General features: G+C 48.6%; 1 protein-coding gene across 1 annotated transcript in view; it reads left to right on the forward strand.

The window, feature by feature from the left end:
• Positions 1-13,558, forward strand: part of LOC125757950 (neprilysin-21-like) — a 35,030-nt gene extending 21,472 nt beyond the window's left edge. The window contains exon 6 of the mRNA XM_049414351.1: positions 13,215-13,558. Coding sequence (XP_049270308.1) covers positions 13,215-13,314 — 100 coding nt within the window. The 3' untranslated portion in view covers positions 13,315-13,558. The remainder of the gene's footprint in view (positions 1-13,214) is intronic.
• The last annotated feature ends 7,155 nt before the right edge of the window (positions 13,559-20,713 follow it).

Here is a 20,713-nt window from a genome sequence, read left to right on the forward strand (position 1 = left end):
GGCACCCATCGCGCCGACAACTTTCTCATGCCCAAAATTTCATGCAGGGTATGACCCACGCGGTCTTTTGAGATGCCTAGTGTCTCAGCTATCTCGCGCACCTTCAGTCAGCAGTCTGCCAATACGAGGTCGTAGATTTTTGCCACATTATCGGCCGTGGTAGCCGTTTGCGGGGCCCCTGGGCGAGGCTCATCAAAAACCGACGTGCGACCACGTTTAATCTCGTTGAACCAATTTTTGACGGTTGCCATCGAAGGAGAAGACTCGCCGTAGACGGCATCCAGTCGCTCTTTGATTTCGCTGCGCGATTTCCCTTCCAAAAACAAGAATCGAGTCACCGACGGATATTGGTCTTTTTCCATTTTTAACGGACACACGAAAATCACCCGCTTCCTCAAGCGGCCAAAACAAAACCGCGAGCCCGATTCGACTGGACCTTTGCATGTGTCCCTCTAAGAGAGCGTACTCAACGTCAGTATATGTCTCATGCGATAGCGTCGCGCTCTCGTGGTGAGGCTAAGTACTTATCGGACCACCTCGTACTCGTACGGTGAAACATAGCGAAAACGCCGGTGCGACTCGGGCCTTCGAGACGGACTTCGTAAACAGTCCGTTTGGATATGTATGCGACGTCTGTGAAAGACTGCTAAGAATAATCTGCTGAACCTTAGCTAACGCTACGTATATCCTGGCATAGCCGAGCTAAGCCACTGCAAAAAAAATTTTTGCTCGATGTCGCCGTATATTTTCCTATGTTTTGACGCTAAACGATCGTCGTATTCGAAAATAGTTGGATATAAAGGATAATTCTATTTATCCGACTTCGAAATAGTCGGATTTGACTGCAGGTGTTCACGAGAAACCATGCAACTAGCGCCGATCAGATGTTTATAGTTTGCTGTCGTGTTAGAGTATCCGCTGTCAAGTATGAAAGTCGTGCTCGTTGCTGACCTTGCGCTGAGCGCGACTTCTGCAAGCATACGTAGTCGGATCAAACTTAAGAAGTCCGGCGAGGCCCCGCCCGGACGACCGAAGCGTGGGAGCCGATCGCCTCCGCCACTATATAGTCCCGTTCACGCACTCGGCAGTGTTCTCCGAATGTGCGTCCACCGGCAGTCCGGCTCATGACGTTAGTCTAGAGGGCGCCACAATTACTGCAGGCTTATGTGCACAGTCATGTTTCATTTGAAACATAGCGAAATTTCATAGTCAATATAGTCAACCACCGCGCGGCTCTTATCAAAACTTATAAGTAAATCCTCCAACGACACCATGTAAATCCGAGATGGCGCTGACCTCCTACGGTACAGGAAATGAAATTCCTGCATTCACTAAAGATTGCCATAACAGCACTCATTAAGCGGCACTCGTTCACTCGCACTGATGGTAGCGCAAGTCGTGGCACATCTAGCGCGTCTGGTAGACACGTCAGATGTGGTCGAGACAAATAAAAAAAAAAAAGACCCATGGCTGATTCCTCCGTCATAAGAATCGGTATAACACGAATGTGAACCGTGTCTTCACAGGAGTATAGTTGATTGTTTATTGTGCATTGATGTATGACAGCTTGCACAATGTCTATTGGTGTTTGGCAGCTATTAGCCCCGAGAAGTTGGGGTGTCGCCACCTGGCGGGAGGCGTGGATGACGTCACGGCAAGGACTCTTCGACGCCCGCCGTGACGCGCCGGCATATCGCGCGCTTTCTTCGTTCGCTGTTCCGCTGTTTACGTTCGCCTTTTTCCTGTCTCAAGCTTCAGATGAATGCGAAAACAGCATCGATAATGTTCCTATTAAAACTACAAAAAGTTATATGAATTTTTTCTTCACAGTCCCCAACGGTGTCAGCGCGCCGTCGTGCACACTTTGAAAGGGCTGATCAGGTTTGTCGTTGTGTCGTGCTGCTAACTTCTGGGATGGGTCTGATTACCGACCACAGCAGCCGCATTCCGAAGGGTGTGAAAAGCAACATTCCTGTGCTTAGATACAGGAGCACGTTAAAGAATTCGAGGCGGTCAAAACTAATCTGCAGCGCGTCTCACACTCATGTCGTGGTCTTGACACGCAAGACATTATTAGGTTACCTTGTTCACGGGCGATTCCTTTAAAAAATATGATGGCTTCACCTCCACAAGTGTTATTTGCATCGGACGCATCCGGGATCGGTGGACAGCGTTCTTGCCGGCGTGCCAAGCCCCGCGCACGATTACGAAAGCGATTGAGCTTCGCAAAATATCTCGAAAGCGCTCGCCCGGGAATACCGCCGCAGTTGTTGTGTTTGTTTTTCTTGTGTACTCGCTCACTCATCATGTTGTTTAGTTTCACGTTTTTCTCCCAATAATTTCGGGCTTCATTTCACAACATAAAAATGTTGAGGTTAATTGCGGAAACTCCTTATTGCTGTCAGATTGTGTATTCATGCAGCATCGTAGCACGGCGCTGTTACACTTGTATAAGTACTAGTTTAGATAGCCAGCTTGTAAATTAATGTTCTTTGCATTTGAGATACCCCTGATCATCATCAACCTTTATGTGGACATGACGTTCGAGACCATTAATTCACTCATTAAGGCGAAGGACAGGGGCGTAGCCAGAAATATTTTTCGGGGGGGGGGGGGGGGGGGGGGTTCAACCATACTTTATGTATGTTCGTGCGTGCATTTGTATGTGCGCGTGTATATATACGCAAGCAAAACTGAAAATTTTCGGGGGGGGGGGGGGGTTGAACCCCCCCAAACCCCTCCCCCTTGGCTACGCCCCTGGCGAAGGACGTTTAATTAATACGTGGGCCACGTCACTGAGAGTGCCATCGAAACAATTCAAAACGCTCATTTCGACTTTCAGGCGTTTGTTTTGCAGGCGATTGCTATCAACAGTGCTCCCACGTGAATTTAACATTACCGCATGTGACCCGGCGGTTGATCGGACCAGCAGTTCAGCAAGTCTGGGTATACGTCCACATAATAAGAGACGAGCGTTGAGAAGAAATGTTTACATAATCCAAGTATACTAACACCTCAGAATTTCCGAAACCATTGTGTGTGGCAGTATTATTTTGTTTATGTTCCGGATGTAATAAGTGATTGTTTATGATAGACAGATTCATCTAGAGTCTCCTGTAGCAGAAAGCGCAATTCTGTCAAATCACCTAGATAATCTGCAAAGTCAGACATAACTTGTGCGATAAACCACAATGTAGTCAGTGAACTGAAAACGCCCTAATTTAACTTGTAATCTTCGGGACGCGTGTTCTAACCGTGTAGTCTACGCCAAGTTGTATTGAAGTTCGAACCATTAGCGTAAATTATGTAGCACCGATGTCTTGGTGTACGCGGTGAAAACAACGAATGTCTTGCTCTCGTGCATCACCATTTTCACGGTGAATCTTCAGTTCGGACGGGAATTCGCCCATTATAAGCTATATTATCCAAACTTTCTCAGCTTACTAAACGTTCGCTATTAATGGAAATTTCCACCTTCTACCGTAGGAAATCTGCATCTCAAGAACGAGCAGTAATCATCACCGGATCGCGAAAGAGCGGGCACGCGGCGAGCGCAGAAAAAGGCGAGCCTCGGCTGTACGTCGGCCGCAGAGCAAGCGAGTCCTTGCCGTGACGTCACATCGCCGCGACTGCCGCGCCGCCAGTGTTCGTTCTCGGGGCTAATAGCACCGCTTCACGTGGATCCACCCACGTTGACGCCTATGGTGGCACATCTCCATCCCGATGACTAACGCCAATGATCATGATTTAACCCTTGTGGTAGCTGAAGTAGTTAACATACACTAGATGTATGTGCTGAATCCCGCGAACAGATGGCATCAACATGCACAGAACAGTGGTACTCGTTATGCACTCATTCAAAGCGTCATCATTTGAGGAGAGAAACGCCGAGGTGTGCTCTCCCCTGTGAAAGCGTAACCCACACCTGTGCTTATGCATGTATCACACACCGCTTCAGGAACGAGAGAGGCAAAATTCGTAGCTTGAGCTGTGAACGCGGTAAGGCGTTCCGCTTCCCGCTGGCGTGTCTTTCTTTGCACCGAAAACGGCAACTACCGAGACGATCACTGTCGGCGCTCGTTAGCGTCATCATGCGGTACTTCACCGATCCCAGACGGCGACACCGACCCCCGCCAACCAAAGTCACTGTGAAAGAGAGAAGGTGTGAGAGATATAAGGCGCGTTTGTGAATCCTCATGCATGAGCGTCGGTAGCGCAGTGGGTAGCGCACTCGGCACATATCGTCGCCGACCGAGAGGTCGTGGGTTCGACTCCCAGGTCATCCAAATCAACGAAACTCCTTTTTCCTGGTTTTGCTTTGCGTCTGTATTTCATTGACGTATTTCCGCGACGGAAACACATCAGTCAAGTCTTGGTGGACCCTGGCATAAAACACTTTCTTGTTAAAAAGTAAAATGCAATGCATACCAGGGCTCCAATAGCAGGCAACCGTGCAGTGGCCGATGGCTTGTCTCTTTCATGCGCCCACCAACGAAAGACAATGCCAGCTGTGGTCAAAGCTGAGCGTTGAGGCTTCCTAGCCTGGGCAATCACCACAGACATTTCGAATTGGGTGTTGCAGTCACTGCAATGCGTCATCAGCGGACGTTGACGGTTTTCACTAGATTTCTGGCGCACCAAGAGTGCCGCGTTTCGGTTTCATGCGGAAAAAAAAAACACTTGAGCTTCGCAGGCTCCAACGCTTTACAGAATTGCTTTTCTTTGCTCCAACAACTGATATGGCATCGTCGTCTCCGTTGCTACAAACTTACCATTGGCAATAACCGCCAAACATTGCTGATTAAAAGTCCATTCGACAATTTCAGTTAATTAGCTATGTAATTGGCATGTTTCTCGCAACTGCTGACGTCCGCTGAACCTGACAGCCTGCTCCTTTAGATGGTTCCTATTTTTCCCGGCAAACATATCTTTAGAAATTTCTTAAAGCGTTCGCTGAAACACGCTGTATATATTATAAGACGCCGTCCGGTACGACGGTACGATGCTTGCATTTGCAACACAAGCGCGCGAAACGTCTTTATTGACGTCTGCATACGAAGGCACACGAAAGGGCACAGGAGACGAGGCATGTGCAACGCTTGTCAACGAAGCTTGACAACCTTTTCACGCGACCTTTGAAGAACTGTCCGTTAATTCGTCAAACTCGCGCAACAATATATGAAGGCACTCGATACCCTTAGCCATAAAAATATCGTCATGACAGTGAAATTTTAAATCCGTTGCGCGACAGAACCGCTTTAAGGTGTGGAAACGAAAAAGGAAGGTACGACAGGAAAGAGCGCAGTGCATCATACTTGGACATACGAACAACACGTGTTTTCTGGAAACAAAGGCAAACAAAAGAAAAATATGTAGATATACATAGATCGTCCAGGTGGACACATGAAGTACATTCCTGTCGTCCATTGTCGAGCTCCACTTCTCCGGCTCCCTCCTCGTAATTTTGTTCCTGAAGCTTGGACACAATAAGCGAGTATTCCTTCCGTCCATTGTCACGCCTCACGTCTTCGGCTCCCTCCCCCCACCTCCACAGCTGCTCGTGGTGAAGCCTAGTGAGGGGATGAAGCTTCACAAGAAGTAATAAGCGCTTAGAAAGGGGGGTTAACTCAAAAAGCTAAGTACAAGTCCGGGAATAGTGTAGAGGATAGGTACATTCAATGAAAAACAGGCAGCCACGATCCCCGGCTCAAGATAATGTTTCCGAAGAAAATGGAGAATACCCTTCAGATTTTTGCCAGGGGGTCGAATCTTTCAGTAGTTGAGTGTCGGAGTGGCTTCATTGTAGGGAGGATTCTTCGAAGGCTGCCCCCTTTTTCCCCCTTCGTTCCCCTCGGAATGCACGTGAGGATGTTGCATGCCCGACAGCATGCTCCTGGCGATATCTGAAAAAAAAAAAAAACACGAAAAAAAACAAGAGAGAGAGAGAGCTTCGTTTAAGATTATTATTATCTTGAATCTTCCAGAGCACGAATTGAAGGCAGTATGCCCGATTGATATTTAATCCAGCCTTCAATGTATTAAATTTATAAATCATATATGATTCGCGCTGTTCACGCTCTCTTGTACTGGAGAATCTACTTTGTAAGAGTTTAACGTTGATGGAATCAAATGGGTGGTTTTAGGAATTTATATGCTGAGATAGACGCTGATTCGCTTCCGCATCTGCCTCTGTCTCAGCATATAAGGTCTGCACTTTGCAGCAAAGAGACGCGACACTCATGTAGAAAATGATAAATAAACGCAGCCAGCCAGAAAAGGCAAAGAAGAAGAAGTAGAGAACACGTTCTATCATGGCGATACGATGGCTCCTGGCTCATATTTTCTGTATCCGCTAATATCGTAGCGTCTACAATTTGGTGCCGAAAACCCACGTGCGGACGCGCCTCCCTTCTACGCACGGCGAACAGGAATCTACTCTCGCTTCGCGTCGCGGGCGGTGAGGAATCGACGGATCGTGGATGCGAAGATCGGCGTTTGTACGGCCACTTTGGCCAGCAGCATTGTTTACCCAATGGATCGGCTCAAAGGCAATCGATCTGCACGACGCGCGCAGAACACGAAGATAATTCAGGAAGCGCGACTCTTGCTTGACTCCGACAACGTCGAAATCGCGAAGCTCGCAGCTGTAAAGGAATGACTCTCGGCAAGCAACGACGAGCTCTCTCAGATCGACGAGCTATATGAGCAGTGTATTCCGAGAGAAAATATCGAACAGGAGTATACAGCTATAGCTGAATACCAGGATGAGGCCGCTGGCATCCTTGCTGAGCTACAATGCCGAATATCCCAAGTGGAGAGAGATCGGAACGGCCATGCTCAAGCTCACAATGGTGAAAGCCCAGAAGCACCGGCTTTCAGAAATGAGGCTCCCGCAAGATTCATGGCGCCCCGGTTACCTCAGCTGCATATCCCAACGTTCAGAGGTGACATCTCACAGTGGACGGGCTTTTGGGAGCGATTTTAACAAGTTGTTCATCTCAACAACGACCTGACGCCTTCCACTAAATTCTATTACCTGAAGAGTTTCCTATTCGGTGACGCAGCAGCAGCGATCGCGGGTTTGTCCACGACCGAATCATGTTACGCCGACGCTGTGGCTATGTTGAAGGAATGATTCGGCGACAAAACAACGATTATTCAACAACATCTTACGGCACTGAGGAATCTTGCAAACGTGACATCAACCAACGACATCCGCGGTTTTCGAAGATTGTATGATGCCACACAACTGAATATTCGCTGCCTTGGAGCACTGTCAGAGTGCCTACTCTGACATATTCAGCTATGCTCGTCGACATCTTGCAGCAGGCTCTACCGCGCGACATGTCTCTCTTTCACTCGAGCAAAACGACAACGCGCCTTGACACGGCTCTCTGACGTACGTGCTGCTCAAGTCTCCTCTTCGGGTGCACCAGCAGGTGCGTCAGCTGCGTCGGATGCCGAGCTGAGCGATCTTTTGCTGTTCATGCGGGTGGAGCTAGGAAGCAAGGAGCAGCACGCGTTCCCACATCCAAGGCCTTCTATTGAAGATCGCACGGACAGCAGACACAGTGGCATCCCAACGGCGTCAGTTTTCCACGCCTCGTCTGTCGCAAGGTGGGAATGTTTCTTCTGCCGTACTCATCAACATGGGACGCGAAGCTGCAGCGCCGATATACCTCTTACTGTCAAGAAAGAGCAGCTGATAAATGACAACAGGTGCTTCCGCTGCACGTCAAGAGGACATCGAGCGAAGGATTGCCGAGTCAAGCTCACCTGCAGTTCCCGCCGTGGAAGACATGCTTCAAGTATGTGCGACCCGACTTACAAGGCTACCACGACGACAACAGGAAAACCAAGAAGCGCCACAGTGTGCGTTTTTTCTAGCGGGATTTATTCCTGCGATGAAACACCATCCAGCAAACAACCAATCAAGGACAACGCGGTCTACCTTCAGACATTTTGCACCGATATAGTCAACAACGACAAGAGCAAATGCATTCGCGGGATTCTGGATGCAGGTAGCCAGAGGACCTTTATTCAACAAGATATAGCTCGTAACCTTAACCTGAAGGTGGTCAGACAAACACGGTTAGCACTGAATACCTTTGGAAGCACTTGCCCTTCAGCACCAGAAAAGCGGAACGTGGTTAAAATACAGCTTCGAAACATATGTTGTACAACAAGCCTGACATTCGCATGTAGTCGTCCCTGCCATTTGCCACGAGTTGACTGTGCTGTCAGCCAACAATACATTCATCCAAGAATTAAGAGGACAAGGAAAGTTGCTCGCGAACGACTACTGGCCTGAGGACGCAACAGACACCGGAATCAGTTTGCTAATAGGATCTAATTATCTCTGGCAAGTAATCACCGGCGAAGTCGTCCAATGCCCAGACGTTCCAGGACTTGTGGCGATCGATGCTATTTTCGGTTGGACAATACAAGGACGAGTCTCCCAAAAGACCTTCTTGGACTGCGGTACTCATCTGGTCAGCGTCTTGCGAGTGGATGTAGTGGAAGAATCTGCAGCGGAGATCTCAGGGTCTTATCCGAAGATAGAGTCTATAAGCCTCACTTACTACAGAGAATGTCCTTCTGATAAACATCTGCAGTTTAAGCAGACAATCAAGCAGTCTGGTGGCCGATACTCTATAGTACTACAGCACGACTTAAACAACGTAAGCGGAGAAGACAGAACACTTGCCCGGACTTCGAAGCAGAGTTTCTCTGTCGACGACTTGCGGCCAGGAGACGGCAGTTTTGACCAAGCTTTAGACGAGGACAACAAGGCAAAGTCAATTTTGGGCAATGCCGTAATGAAGCTTCGGAAATGTGAAACAAACGACAGCCAACGCCTGGAAGATTCTGAGGAAAACAAAGCGTGTCTACAAGAATGTGACAGCAGTTCCGCTGCAGTTCTAGGTATGCGCTGGAACACTAACGAAGATTACTTGCAATGTTCTTCAAATGCAGTAACGAAGTTGCTACTTTCGTTCAAGGTGGACACGAAGCGGACTACATCACGAACAACTTCCAGAATATTCAGTCCCTCTCTGGCATGCTGTGTACGCTTACTCGTCGGGAATTCATTCATCGCTCATCCGGATCCCCACACCTGTGACACATCAGCTTGTCATCGGACTACCATGAAAGATGTGATCAGGAAGTACCGTGAGGACCCTCATCAGTGGGAAAGATGGAAAACGGAGTATCTCCTGAAATTAAAACCTCCGTATGGATGCCTTCCAAGATCCAAGCGATGTATAACGTTAGACGGTGTCGAATTACTACGAGACGACAAGAAGAATCGCTGTTTTTGGCCGCTAGGTCGACTATTGGAAGTATACCCTATAGTCGTCATGGACTGGTGCGGGTTTACGCCATCAAGACGCACGACGGAAAAGTGTTTAAAAGACCCGCTCAAGCTCTGCATCACCTGGAAATGCCTACTACTTCTGGGGCGGGGCAGGATGTAGAAAATGATAAATAAACGCAGCCAGCCAGAAAAGGCAAAGAAGAAGAAGTAAAGAACACGTTCTATCATGGCGACACGATGGATCCTGGCTCAGTTTTTCTGTACTCGCCAATATCGTAGCGTCTACAACTCATACATGCACAAGAAGTGACGAAAATAACTATATATATAACTCACTCACACGCGCTCATCATACACTGGTGGATCGCTCACCGTCTCACTCGCCATGATTATATGTTAATTAGCCACACTTTATTGAATACAAATTCTAGCTTGTTTAAATAGACGGAACGAGCAGTGAACGTACAGTTTTATGAAGGCTAGTTCTCCTTGAATGTATTATTGAATAATAATATTATCTGGGGTTAACGTCCCAAAACCACGATATGATTATGAGGGACGCCGTAGTGGAGGGCTCTGGAAATTTCGACCACCTGGGGTTCTTTATCGTGCACTTGAATCGAAGTACACGGCCTCAAACATTTTCGCCTCCATCGAAAATGCAGCCGCCGCGGCCGGGATTCGATCCCGCGACCTTCGGGTCAGCAGTCGAGCGCCATAACCACTAGACCACAGTGGCGGGACAAGGTATCATTGAAGAAATGAACCTTGTATGTACTCCGTAAGCGTGTCCTGGTGTTTTCTTTTCGTAATCATTTATGTCCAACAGGAAAACACCTTCTTCATGGCCTAGAGGCCATGAAGAAGGTGTTTCAATCTTCAATCTTCAATCTTCTTCGCCCCTTGGGACTGCAGTTTCTTTTTGAACATTTGAGTTTTCATCAAATAGAACGTATTCTGCTTAAAATAAGGAAGGAGAAAATGCTGTTTGATCAGCGTGAATTAATTCCTTCCATATGGAAATGGCTGATTTTACAGGATTTTGACGGACTTTAAAGGAATCCCGTCAAACGAAAATCTTGCTTGCTCAGGCATCTCTTATCTTTTGTTCTTCACATTGACGTTAACCGGTGCCTACTTGTACTTGGTGTCACCTTTTTGGCACAGGTGCTTGCTGCCATGCGATCACTAGGGGCCTCACTTATTTCAGGAATTCGTGTGTCAGCTGCTCATTTCTCAGAGCGAGTCGAAAATAGCACGTATAGCTTGCGTGGCGGCGATGCGCGAAATAGCGGTGGGACCGGAATAGTCTCGTTGTTCGAAGTGTCACGGCAGAGCCCGATGGACGCACCCGTCTGAGTCAAGCCCTTAGCATCACAGTTCGCGTACACGGTTGACGCTGGTTGGCACATCCTTTCTATTGTTTATGTTCAGCATGCTTCTTGTCAATCGTAAACAACGCAGACCTGTCAACGATTTGGTAAAACAAAACATCGCATTTGCTACAAGATATTGCAGAATGCGTGAGCTTGAGTGGTGCGCGACGGAGTCGCTGAGTTGCGCTTAAACCCGCCGCGGTATGTTAGCAGGTAAGGTGTAGAGCGGCTAAGTTCTATGGGGAAAGCGTGGGGACGCTTTCCCTAATTATTAGGGAAATAATAATTAGGGGGCGCCTCAGAAGTTCGAACAGTTCCATATCAAAATTTTAAATGTCTTTTTTTTTTTTTTTTTGTAGACTTACAGGTATAAACGCGATGCTCCTGTTGCTTAGTAAACGTATACCTCCGTGTTTCCCAACGTCCGTGAAATACGTTTGTTACTGGCTTTAGAAAATAATGTACCATCTTAGAGTGACCGATGGCGTTTGTAAAACATTTGATTTTATATGAACGTTTCTGCAAATATTGATTTGAACAGATATGTTTCCCAGACAGCAGACAACTCTGCGCGTGCATGTTTCTTCTAAATTTCGCGTTACGATAGTATTTGTGTGGTAATTATTCATTGAAATGTAATCGTATGACCGACGAGGCATACTGCATTGGACTCACTGCTGTGTTCTATCATCCTCTTTCTTCTGTCCTGTGAAATAACTGGTGAAAACAAAGGGCCTAATTATCTTCTTAATTATTAAGGCCTTTGTTACACGATAGATTGGTTCGTATTTACTGCACATGCTCGAAAGTGTGGACTTATAAGGAAACCGATGAGGTTTCTAAAAAGGAAATCGAGTTCATAAGCACCCCTTTGCACTTTTGAACACCTTAAACACGAAAATCAACACAATATTTGACATTACTCGACCTAAAGTGCATCATTAGCGAGGAACTCGGAGCCGCTGCGCACGGCGCGCATGCAAACCCGGCTCACATTTGTGATTGGAGGAGCCCGTCTTGACGTCACTCTCGGGATCCGTGCACCGCAAGAGCGACAGCTTCCGACCAGGCACTGCGCCAACTTCCCTGACGATTTGGACGTTCAGTCGCTATGGTCAGTGGCACAGTCACGAATTCATTCGGGCTAGAGGGTGCTCTCGTTTGAACAAAAGTATGAGTACGTATATTATTGAACAGTGCCATCTTATGTGCAAAGAAACGGGGGCGCGAAAACAACGTCAGCTGGCGCTTTACAACGTAACGTCTGCATTTTGGTTCTGAAACAATTTGGTTACTAAGTGAATGTAGTGAAGCACTTTTGCAAAGCAGAGCCCAGCACTGAAGCACTCGCCGCCTCGGCTGGCTGACTCTGCGGCGGTGGGCGAAGCACAGGCTTCATTTTAATTCTGAATTACGGCGCCGCTACCTCCGTGATCACAAAAAAAAATTAAAACAGATCTTGGTAACTTGGAGTTAAAGTATGCGCTCTTCATGAAAACGTAAGTTTTTAGAAACCGAAAAGCTGTTCATTTTCCCTAGAAAATATACAACTAAAATTCCTTTTTTTTTTTTGCTTTTAAACGTAGTGCTCCTACATTTCTTCAAATAGCGTAATACTGTTTTTAAGTTCGCAGAACTCAGCAGTAGGGAAATCGCCGAGAATGTCAAAGCACCGCTTTTCATCCGCTTGAGGGACGAACAGTTTTTCAACCAGCCGGCAGGGTCGTAGGCAAATGCCCAGTTATACTGTTGCAGGCTCCAATGATCGCAGTGTACTCGTCTATGAGAATTTCAAGTGGATACGCGCAATTCGCAAATAAAATATATCGATTCGAGAGAGGTATATGCGACTTGCATGTAAATGTTTTCAATGCACCCACGTCTCGGCTGTTTTGGGAAAACCGCAAACAACGCAAAACAGAAACGAATAGATAAATGTCTCCGCATGGGAGAACCATTTATTGATGTTTTCTTTGATAGTTTCCTTAAGAATCACTGTGGACTATCGGAACCTTTCCAAAATCCTTCTGGTATCACCTGTGCTAAACCAGTAGATAGCGCATTTAAGAGACCGTCAGAATAGTAAACTCGAACTTAAATATGTCGAACTTAAGGTCTGAATATACTCCATCAAGCATCTACTCACTCACCCCGAGCAGTTCATAGCTATAATACTGCACGGTACCAGTACTCCAAGCTTTCAAACAATGGAAATCGTATTAAGGCATTCCGCCTACGTACAAATATCTATTCCACTAGATCCCTAAATAATAAGCAGTCATGATTCACTCATGAAAAATCTGTAAAAAGCGCAGCTGCTAGTGCTATAGCTCCGCTGCCTTCTTAGAAACTGATTCGCGTTTTGGTCCTTCCCGGATGGTAACCGCTAAGGAATGGTCATGCCCTGCAGCAAACGTTTTAAAATATTGAAACTACCACAAAATATTTCTCTTCACTCCCACGGTCTCGCTCACTCGTCGCCTAATTTTTTCGTGAACTGTTTGCGTGTCATTTCGCAGAGTGAACATACCGCTTCAGAACTTGCGTGCGTTTTCCGAGGCCTTCGAATGTGACGGCAAGGCCAAGATGAACCCGGAGAGAAGATGCATCATCTGGTGACTGACTCATTGCGGCATGCACCTCAAGCAAAGGCTCCTATAGCGGCGCCACTTGGCGCAGCATTGGCGCTTTTCCAAAAAGCGTGTTTTCTTGCTCTTCACATTGACAAAAAAGCGATAATAAAATAGCGTATGTCCTTAGCCATCTTTCAGCACAATGCGTGCAATGTCTATGGTTGAACCGAATTGCAACCTGGCCTCGTTTATTCGTCGACAGCAATTTGCGAAACAGTCCAGGACAGACCTTTACACATGGACGTGCGCAGGGCTCTCCATCAAGGGGGGGGGGGGGGGGGGAGTTCATCGAAACGCCCCTCCCTACTAATGGTACATTCGATTGGTCGCTTGAGAGCGCTCTGACTGTGTTTGAAACTGTTGAATTCAACAGCTTTAAACCTTTTCAACGAGAACAAGCAGGTATGCAAGTCATCTTTCTCCTTCCTGATCATGTTTTGACCCGATAATGTGAGTAGCAATGGTTAGTTGCTATTTTACACACTTTTTCCAGCGCCTGCGGAGCGCTCGAAAACGACCAGTCGAATGTACCATAAGTCAATGTGCCGGGCAGCTTTCGCCCCCCCCCCCCCCCTTCTTAGGTGACTAGGGGGCGCCCCCCTCCCCGTGCGCACGCCTATGCTTGTAAAGTACACACTACTGCACACTGTTGCATTGCGAGGATTGTTTGGAAAGCTTGTGCAGTGCAAAACAATATACAACTGGGTTAGTTGGGTGAAATGCATGGCGCACCACATAAGAAAAATGAACCAAATACATCACATAAGAAAAAGAGGAGACCGGTGCGTTAGCCGCCCTTCGGTTTTCGTTTTTCGTAAGAAATTTGTTTTAGAGCGCAGCTGATCGCGCCCGTTCTTGCGTTGAGCGGCGTCGCTGTTGCTTTCGATGGCGTAACCAACAGACACGAAAACGTGACCGATAGGCATGAAAAAAATAAGCGAGAAAAAATACCCATGATCTAATGGGATTTCAAGCCGGGCCTCTGCGTGGCAGTTGAGTAATCTAACAAAGAGTCCGCGCCGGTACTTGAAACTCATTTGCAAAAAGACCCTATACAGGCGTCATGTCGGGCAAGGAATCGCGTTAACCTATGTAATATAGCTTGGCAGAAGAACAAAATAAAAACCAGTCCCACGCAATGCTAATTGCGCAAGGAGTGTGTGGTTTAATGCTTCCCACCCACTGCAAAGTGCTCAGCCCTAATTATTCATCGTTATCAGCCACATGCAGCATAAACAAAGTGCACATAATACTTTACAGATGTGTAGCCGGTACCTCGCGTATCCGCAGAAAGAAGAATAATGGCGTAGTGGGTGCTGTCCTACTTCACAAAAATATCACCACCATATTCACGAAGTGAACGATGTTAGAGGAGCTTGCTCGGAGATGATCGGGTAACCCGCGAATCCTCCGTACACATCCCTCGACCGTCATATAGAGACGTGACAACGCTGTTATATATACATTACATACACAATGTTCATTAATTTACATTTGTGCCGACATGGCACGCCCCCCGCAGGGTCTTGGCGGCGAGCCCGAGTTGCTGCTGCGTTGCGAGCCCGCCGCGCTGCTGCCTTGGCTGGGGTGTTCATGCTGCGGAGCGGTAACGAAGAGTGTTCACTGTGAGCTCCTGGCGAAGAGAAAGCGCGCCAAACGAGAGTAGCGGCCCTCTAGCGGTCACCTATCTAACTAGCGCACGCGCCGAGGGTGGTGTGCGCCGCCTTGAGCGGCGGTGCGCCATCTAGTGAACATTCTTGAAATCACCGGAGAGAGCGCAGCTGCGCCTATGGCGGGACCAATGAGAACTAGTGTACACGCCGCCCACAACGGACAAGGCGCGAGCATAAGAAGCTTGGCGAGCAAGCTCCTAAAATTATGATTTATGACGTATTCGATGCCTTGCTGAATAATAATAATATCTGGGGTTTAACGTCCCAAAACCACGATATGATTATGAGAGACGCCGTAGTGGAGGGCTCCGGAAATTTCGACCATCTGGTGTTCTTTAACGTGCACCTAAATCTAAGTACACGGGCCTCTACCATTTCGCCTCCATCGAAATGCGACCGCCGCGGCCGGGATCGAACCCGCGACCTTCGGGTCAGCAGCCGAGCACCGTAACCGCTATACCACCGCGGCGGACGATGCCTTGCTGAAAACCAAAACATCAAACATAGTTGGCCTTGACCCAACACGAAGCCGCGCTCAGAATTCGCATTAGACAGTATCGTAATCGTCGGTGAATTTTTTTTTTCTTGATAGTTTTCCATCTTTTGCCGTTGCTTGTTTAAACCTTTGTCTTCGCACGCTTGCGTCTGCCCATTTTCTGTATTTCTGCGCTTTCTTGTTTGAATAAATGTTTCACAGCGAGTAAGCGTTATTTGTGTAGTGCAAGTGTCCTGACCCCCCCCCCCCCCCCCCGTTAGTGTTTGAACGTATATCCCAAAGAGTCGTATGGGAGAGAACGATGGAGCTCTTTCATGTCAATGGAGATGGCGCTCAAATATATTTTACAGCGAGGCTTGCGTTGCGCGCAGTGACTATTCTGTGGTCCAGACCACAGAATAGAGTGCAGCTTTATTCTGTAGACCACACAATAAACTTGCGCGCCGTGGGCTGCGCAGAAATGTTCTGTAGCCCAAGCAGCCCACCTCTCTTGACGACGGTTTCTGCGCACCAGACCACAGAATAGAGTCCCAATCTATTCTGTGGACCAGACCACAGGGTAAACTGCAGCTTTGTTCTGTGAACTAGACCACAAAATAAAGTGCAGCTTTATTTTGCGGACCACACCAAAAAGACGTGCTGTGGACCGTACGCACCAGACATCGCTGTAGCCCAAACAGCCCACCTCTCTTGACGACGGGTTTCTCTCACAAATTGGTAGGGTTTATTCTGTGGTCTAATTCACAGATTAAGCACTGCGCCCTCCTCTCTTGACGACAGCTTCTCTCGCGAATCGCAATGTTCGCTCGCAGCTTTGTGAATAAGTCCGGACCAAGGAAGTCATTTCCGGGCATAGTACGCGAGATGGAAGACGCTGATGCGTGAAAGGTTCGAAATATGAAGGCGAAGCCCACCTTTGGCATGCTTGCTGGTCTGACATGCCAAAGCAGGTATAGCACACTGAAACGCGGTTCCGAAAACACAGCGCGGTTTATTATTGTATCTCCGCCATTGTTCCAACTACTTCTTCTTTCTCCACAGCAGACTACCCACTACTAGTTTATGTCCCAAGTGCGTCGTGCCAGAAGAAGAAGAAAAGTATGCCACAGATAGGCCCCCCCTGCAGACAAGTGGCCGTGGGCACTTGAAGAAAAAAAAATGGTCAGACTGAGCTTGTCAGAATGGGTGCCGGCTTGATCCTTTCAATGCTGACTGTGTCTTCATGCCCATTACGCAGGATTGTAAAATGATGTTCAGAACGCTTGATGACTGGGAAAGGACCGTCATAGCGAGGCTGAAGAGCACGGCGAGACACATCGACACGAACAAAAACGTGTGAAGATGTCTGTAGGTTTGCCGGCAGAAAAACGTCGTTCTTAGTATGAGCTGAAGTTGGTGATGGGCGCAAGTTTTGCATGAAAACCCGCAGACGCTGGACGAAAGAAGATGGATCCGAAACACTCTGCGTAGTAACGGGGCTGACGAGGTCACCAGGCAAACGGAGTGTGCAGCCATAAACCATCTCGGCTACAGAGCAGGCAAGTTCTGGCCGAAGTGTTGAACGCAGGCCGAGAAGCACGATAGGGAGGTGTGATACCCAATCTTCGGCGTGAGGCTGCGAGGCGAGTGCTGCTTTTAGATGACGGTGGAGTCTCTCCACTAAGCCATTTGATGCTGGATGATACGCAGTTGTGCGAATACGCGCACAACCCAGTAGAGATGTGACAGAGGTGAAAAGCGCTGACTCAAACTGTCTGCCTCGATCGGTAGTCACCGTTGATGGTACACCGAAACGGCTAATCCAGGTAGCAAGAAAGGTACGAGCAACTGTTTCTGCCGTGATGTCAGGCATTGGAGCTGCTTCAGGCCACCTAGTGTACCTGTCAATGCACGTAAGCAAATACGTATTTCCCCGACATGGAGGTAAAGGCCCGACAATGTCCAAATGAATGGTGTCGAAACGTGCATCAGGGAGAGGGAATTTTCCCCATGGAGGCTTGGTGTGCCGTTGTACCTTGATACGCTGACACGCTGTGCAAGTGCGAACCCAGTCAAGAATGTTAGCGCGTATGCGCGGCCAGACATAGCGTTCAGTGACCAGGTGTTGCGTAGCTCTTACGCCTGGATGGCAGATGGAGTGGAGGGTGTCAAAAACAGCACGACGCAGCTGTGAAGGAACATAGATACGAGTGCAGTTGTGTGAAACATCGCACCAGAGCGTAACGTCGTCGTCGGGAAAGTTGACTTGTTCCAGTCGGAGGGAAGTAGAGTATCGGAGTCGTGGAAGCTCATCGTCTAATGCCTGTGCCTCCGCGAGCGAAGACAATGAAAGGTCGGTGGTGCCTGTCGTGGCATTGATGGTAATACGACTGAGAGCGTCCGCTGCACTGTTAAAACTGCCTTTTACATAACGTATGTCTGTGGTGAATTCGGCAATGAAAGCAAGGTGCCGAAGTTCTCTAGGAGTGTGCGTGGCACTGCAGGAACGTAAAGCCGAAACAAGTGGCTTGTGGTCGGTAAGAATGGCAAATTGTCGCCCTTCAAGGAAGTACCTGAAATGCTTCACCGCAAGGTAGGCTGCGAGGAGCTCCCGTCCGAAAGTACTGTATCGGCGCTCAGTGTCGCGTAACTTGCGGGAGAAGAAGGAAATTGGAGCCCATGCACCATTGATCCATTGATGAAGAGCGGCTCCAACTGCTTCTGAAGAAGCGTCCACCATGAGGCTAGTGGGAGCAGTTGGTGAAGGGTGATGCAGGAGGGTGGCCTGGGCGAGTTTGGTCTTAACGGCGGAAAAAGCTTGATCCGCGACCGTGTCCCAGGAAAGTGCGGCTGACTCGGCTTGCGAAGTCGAGAGTAGTGCTTCCAGAGGCTGCAGCAGTGTAGAGCATGAAGGGATGAAGCGGCGATAAAAATTGACGAGTCCGAGAAAACGTCGCAGACTACGTATGGACGTGGGAGGCGGGTACTCGAGGATAGCTTGAACCTTGTCAGGTAGAGGAGTGATGCCATCTTTAGTGATCTGATGTCCGAGGAATGCTATCTCCGAGACTCCAAACTGACACTTTTCTACATTGATGACAAGGTCGTAATCACGCAGTCGAGTGAAAAGCTCACGTAGATGTGCCTTGTGCGTTTCAGCGTCCTTGCTGGCAACGAGAAGATCGTCGATATAGGTGAAACAAAACGGCAAGCCTCTTGTGACTTCGTCTATAAAACGCTGAAATGTCTGAGCTGCGTTTCTCAAACCGAAGGGCATTCGTAAATACTCATAGAGCCCAAATGGGGTAATTATTGCAGTTTTGGGAATGTCAGAAGGCTCAACGGGGATCTGGTGATAAGCTTTCACGAGATCAATCTTCGAGTATACTGTTGTGCCGGTTAAAAAGGCAGTACAGTCCTGAATATTGGGTAACGGGTATCGATCTGGAACGGTGACTGCATTGAGAGCCCGATAATCACCACAGGGCCGCCAGTCATTGTTCTTCTTGGGAACCATGTGTAGCGCCGACGACCACGAGCTTGATGACGGACGAATGATCTGCAGCTGTAACATATGCTCAAACTCGTTGCGAGCAATGCGAAGTTTATCAGGGCCAAGTCGGCGAGGGCGGCAGTGAACCGGTGGGCCTGTGGTTACGATGCAGTGGGTCACAGTGTGCTTGGGGGTCTTATCCATTGGAGACTGCGTTGTAATCTCCGGAAACTCGTTGAGCAGAGCTGTATATGGTGACGTAGGCGGTTTCACGAAAGTGGGGTTTAGGGCCGTAGCGCGTGACAGAAAACCATTGACCGATAAGCCGGTATAGCTATCCACCAGGCGACAGCGGTTCATATCCACGAGCAGATGAAAATGCCTTAAGAAATCGGCGCCTAAGATTGCGTAGCGTACGTCTGCTATCCAAAATAACCACTGCAGTTTCCTTTTGAGACCGAGATCAAGGGTCAGAGACTTCTGTCCGTAAGTTGCGATGACCGAAGAATTGATCGCTTGTAAAGGAGTAGACTTCTCGCGGAGACGCCGGTCAGTTTTGGACGCTGGAATTATGCTGACTTCTGCTCCAGTGTCCACCAGCAAGCGAAGACCTGTGGTTCTGTCGGTGATGTGGAAGAGGCGGCTTGATGCTTGGCCTTGATCGCCCGCCGCTGTTACTGACGATCGGCCGGAGCGTTTCCCATGCGCCATGAGCAGGGTGGCACACATCTGCGAGCCGCGGCACGAAAACGCCGGTGATAGTAGCATGTGTTCTGCGGTGAAAAGCGGTGCTCGGGCTGGTGGAGGGGCCGTTGCGGAGCAGGCGACGTGAGAGATGGTCGGTGTGGACGAGGATGGTCATTTAAGTTATGAATGCTCAGCAATTGCAGACGCAAGTTAGCGACTTCAGCTGCGAGATCTTTTACCGTTTCTCGAAGGGAATCTGCTTCAGAAATCGGAGAGGTGTGGGCAGCGTTTATGACTGCCGGAGCAACGTCCATCATGTCATCGGCCATTTCTGCCAGCTCCGACAGCGTCTTATCCTGAGCTGGGACAAGAGCCATTCGCACGGTAGGTGGAAGACGCTGTAGAAACAACTCACGTAGTATGGATGTTTCTAAGCCGTCCGGCTGGTCCCCAAGCAGGTGCTGCAGGTGACGTAGAAACTGTGTGGGACGGCGGTCCCCGAGCTCTTCGTTGCACAGAAGTTGCTGAATGCGCCGATGCTTAGGCGGAACGAGTCGGTGAAGAAGAGCCTGTTTGACTGTCGTATATGGAGTGTCACCAGGCGGGCCCACGAGGATGTCGCGTATTTCGGCCATTGCCTGTGGCGGCAACGCTTCAACGAGGAGCTCATGCTTGCGAACTTCTGACGTGATGCGATGAATGCGGAACTTGTTCTCGACTTGAATGAACCATAAGGAGGGATCGGCAAGCCACAGCTGTGGTAGCGTTATGGTAGTAGTACCTCCAACAACGCCGGAAGAGGGTACATGGCCAGGTGCAGTGGCAGCGGTACCAGGGCTGAGGCCGTCGAGATGCTCACGCTGCTCCATGGAAGGTCGCGTTCGTAGTCCGGGTCACCAATAAATATAGCACACTGAAACGCGGTTCCGAAAACACAGCGCGGTTTATTATTGTATCTCCGCCATTGTTCCAACTACTTCTTCTTTCTCCACAGCAGACTACCCACTACTAGTTTATGTCCCAAGTGCGTCGTGCCAGAAGAAGAAGAAAAGTATGC

This window comes from Rhipicephalus sanguineus, chromosome 3, assembly GCF_013339695.2.
Source record: "Rhipicephalus sanguineus isolate Rsan-2018 chromosome 3, BIME_Rsan_1.4, whole genome shotgun sequence".
In the NCBI taxonomy this organism is placed as follows: Eukaryota; Metazoa; Arthropoda; class Arachnida; order Ixodida; family Ixodidae; genus Rhipicephalus; species Rhipicephalus sanguineus.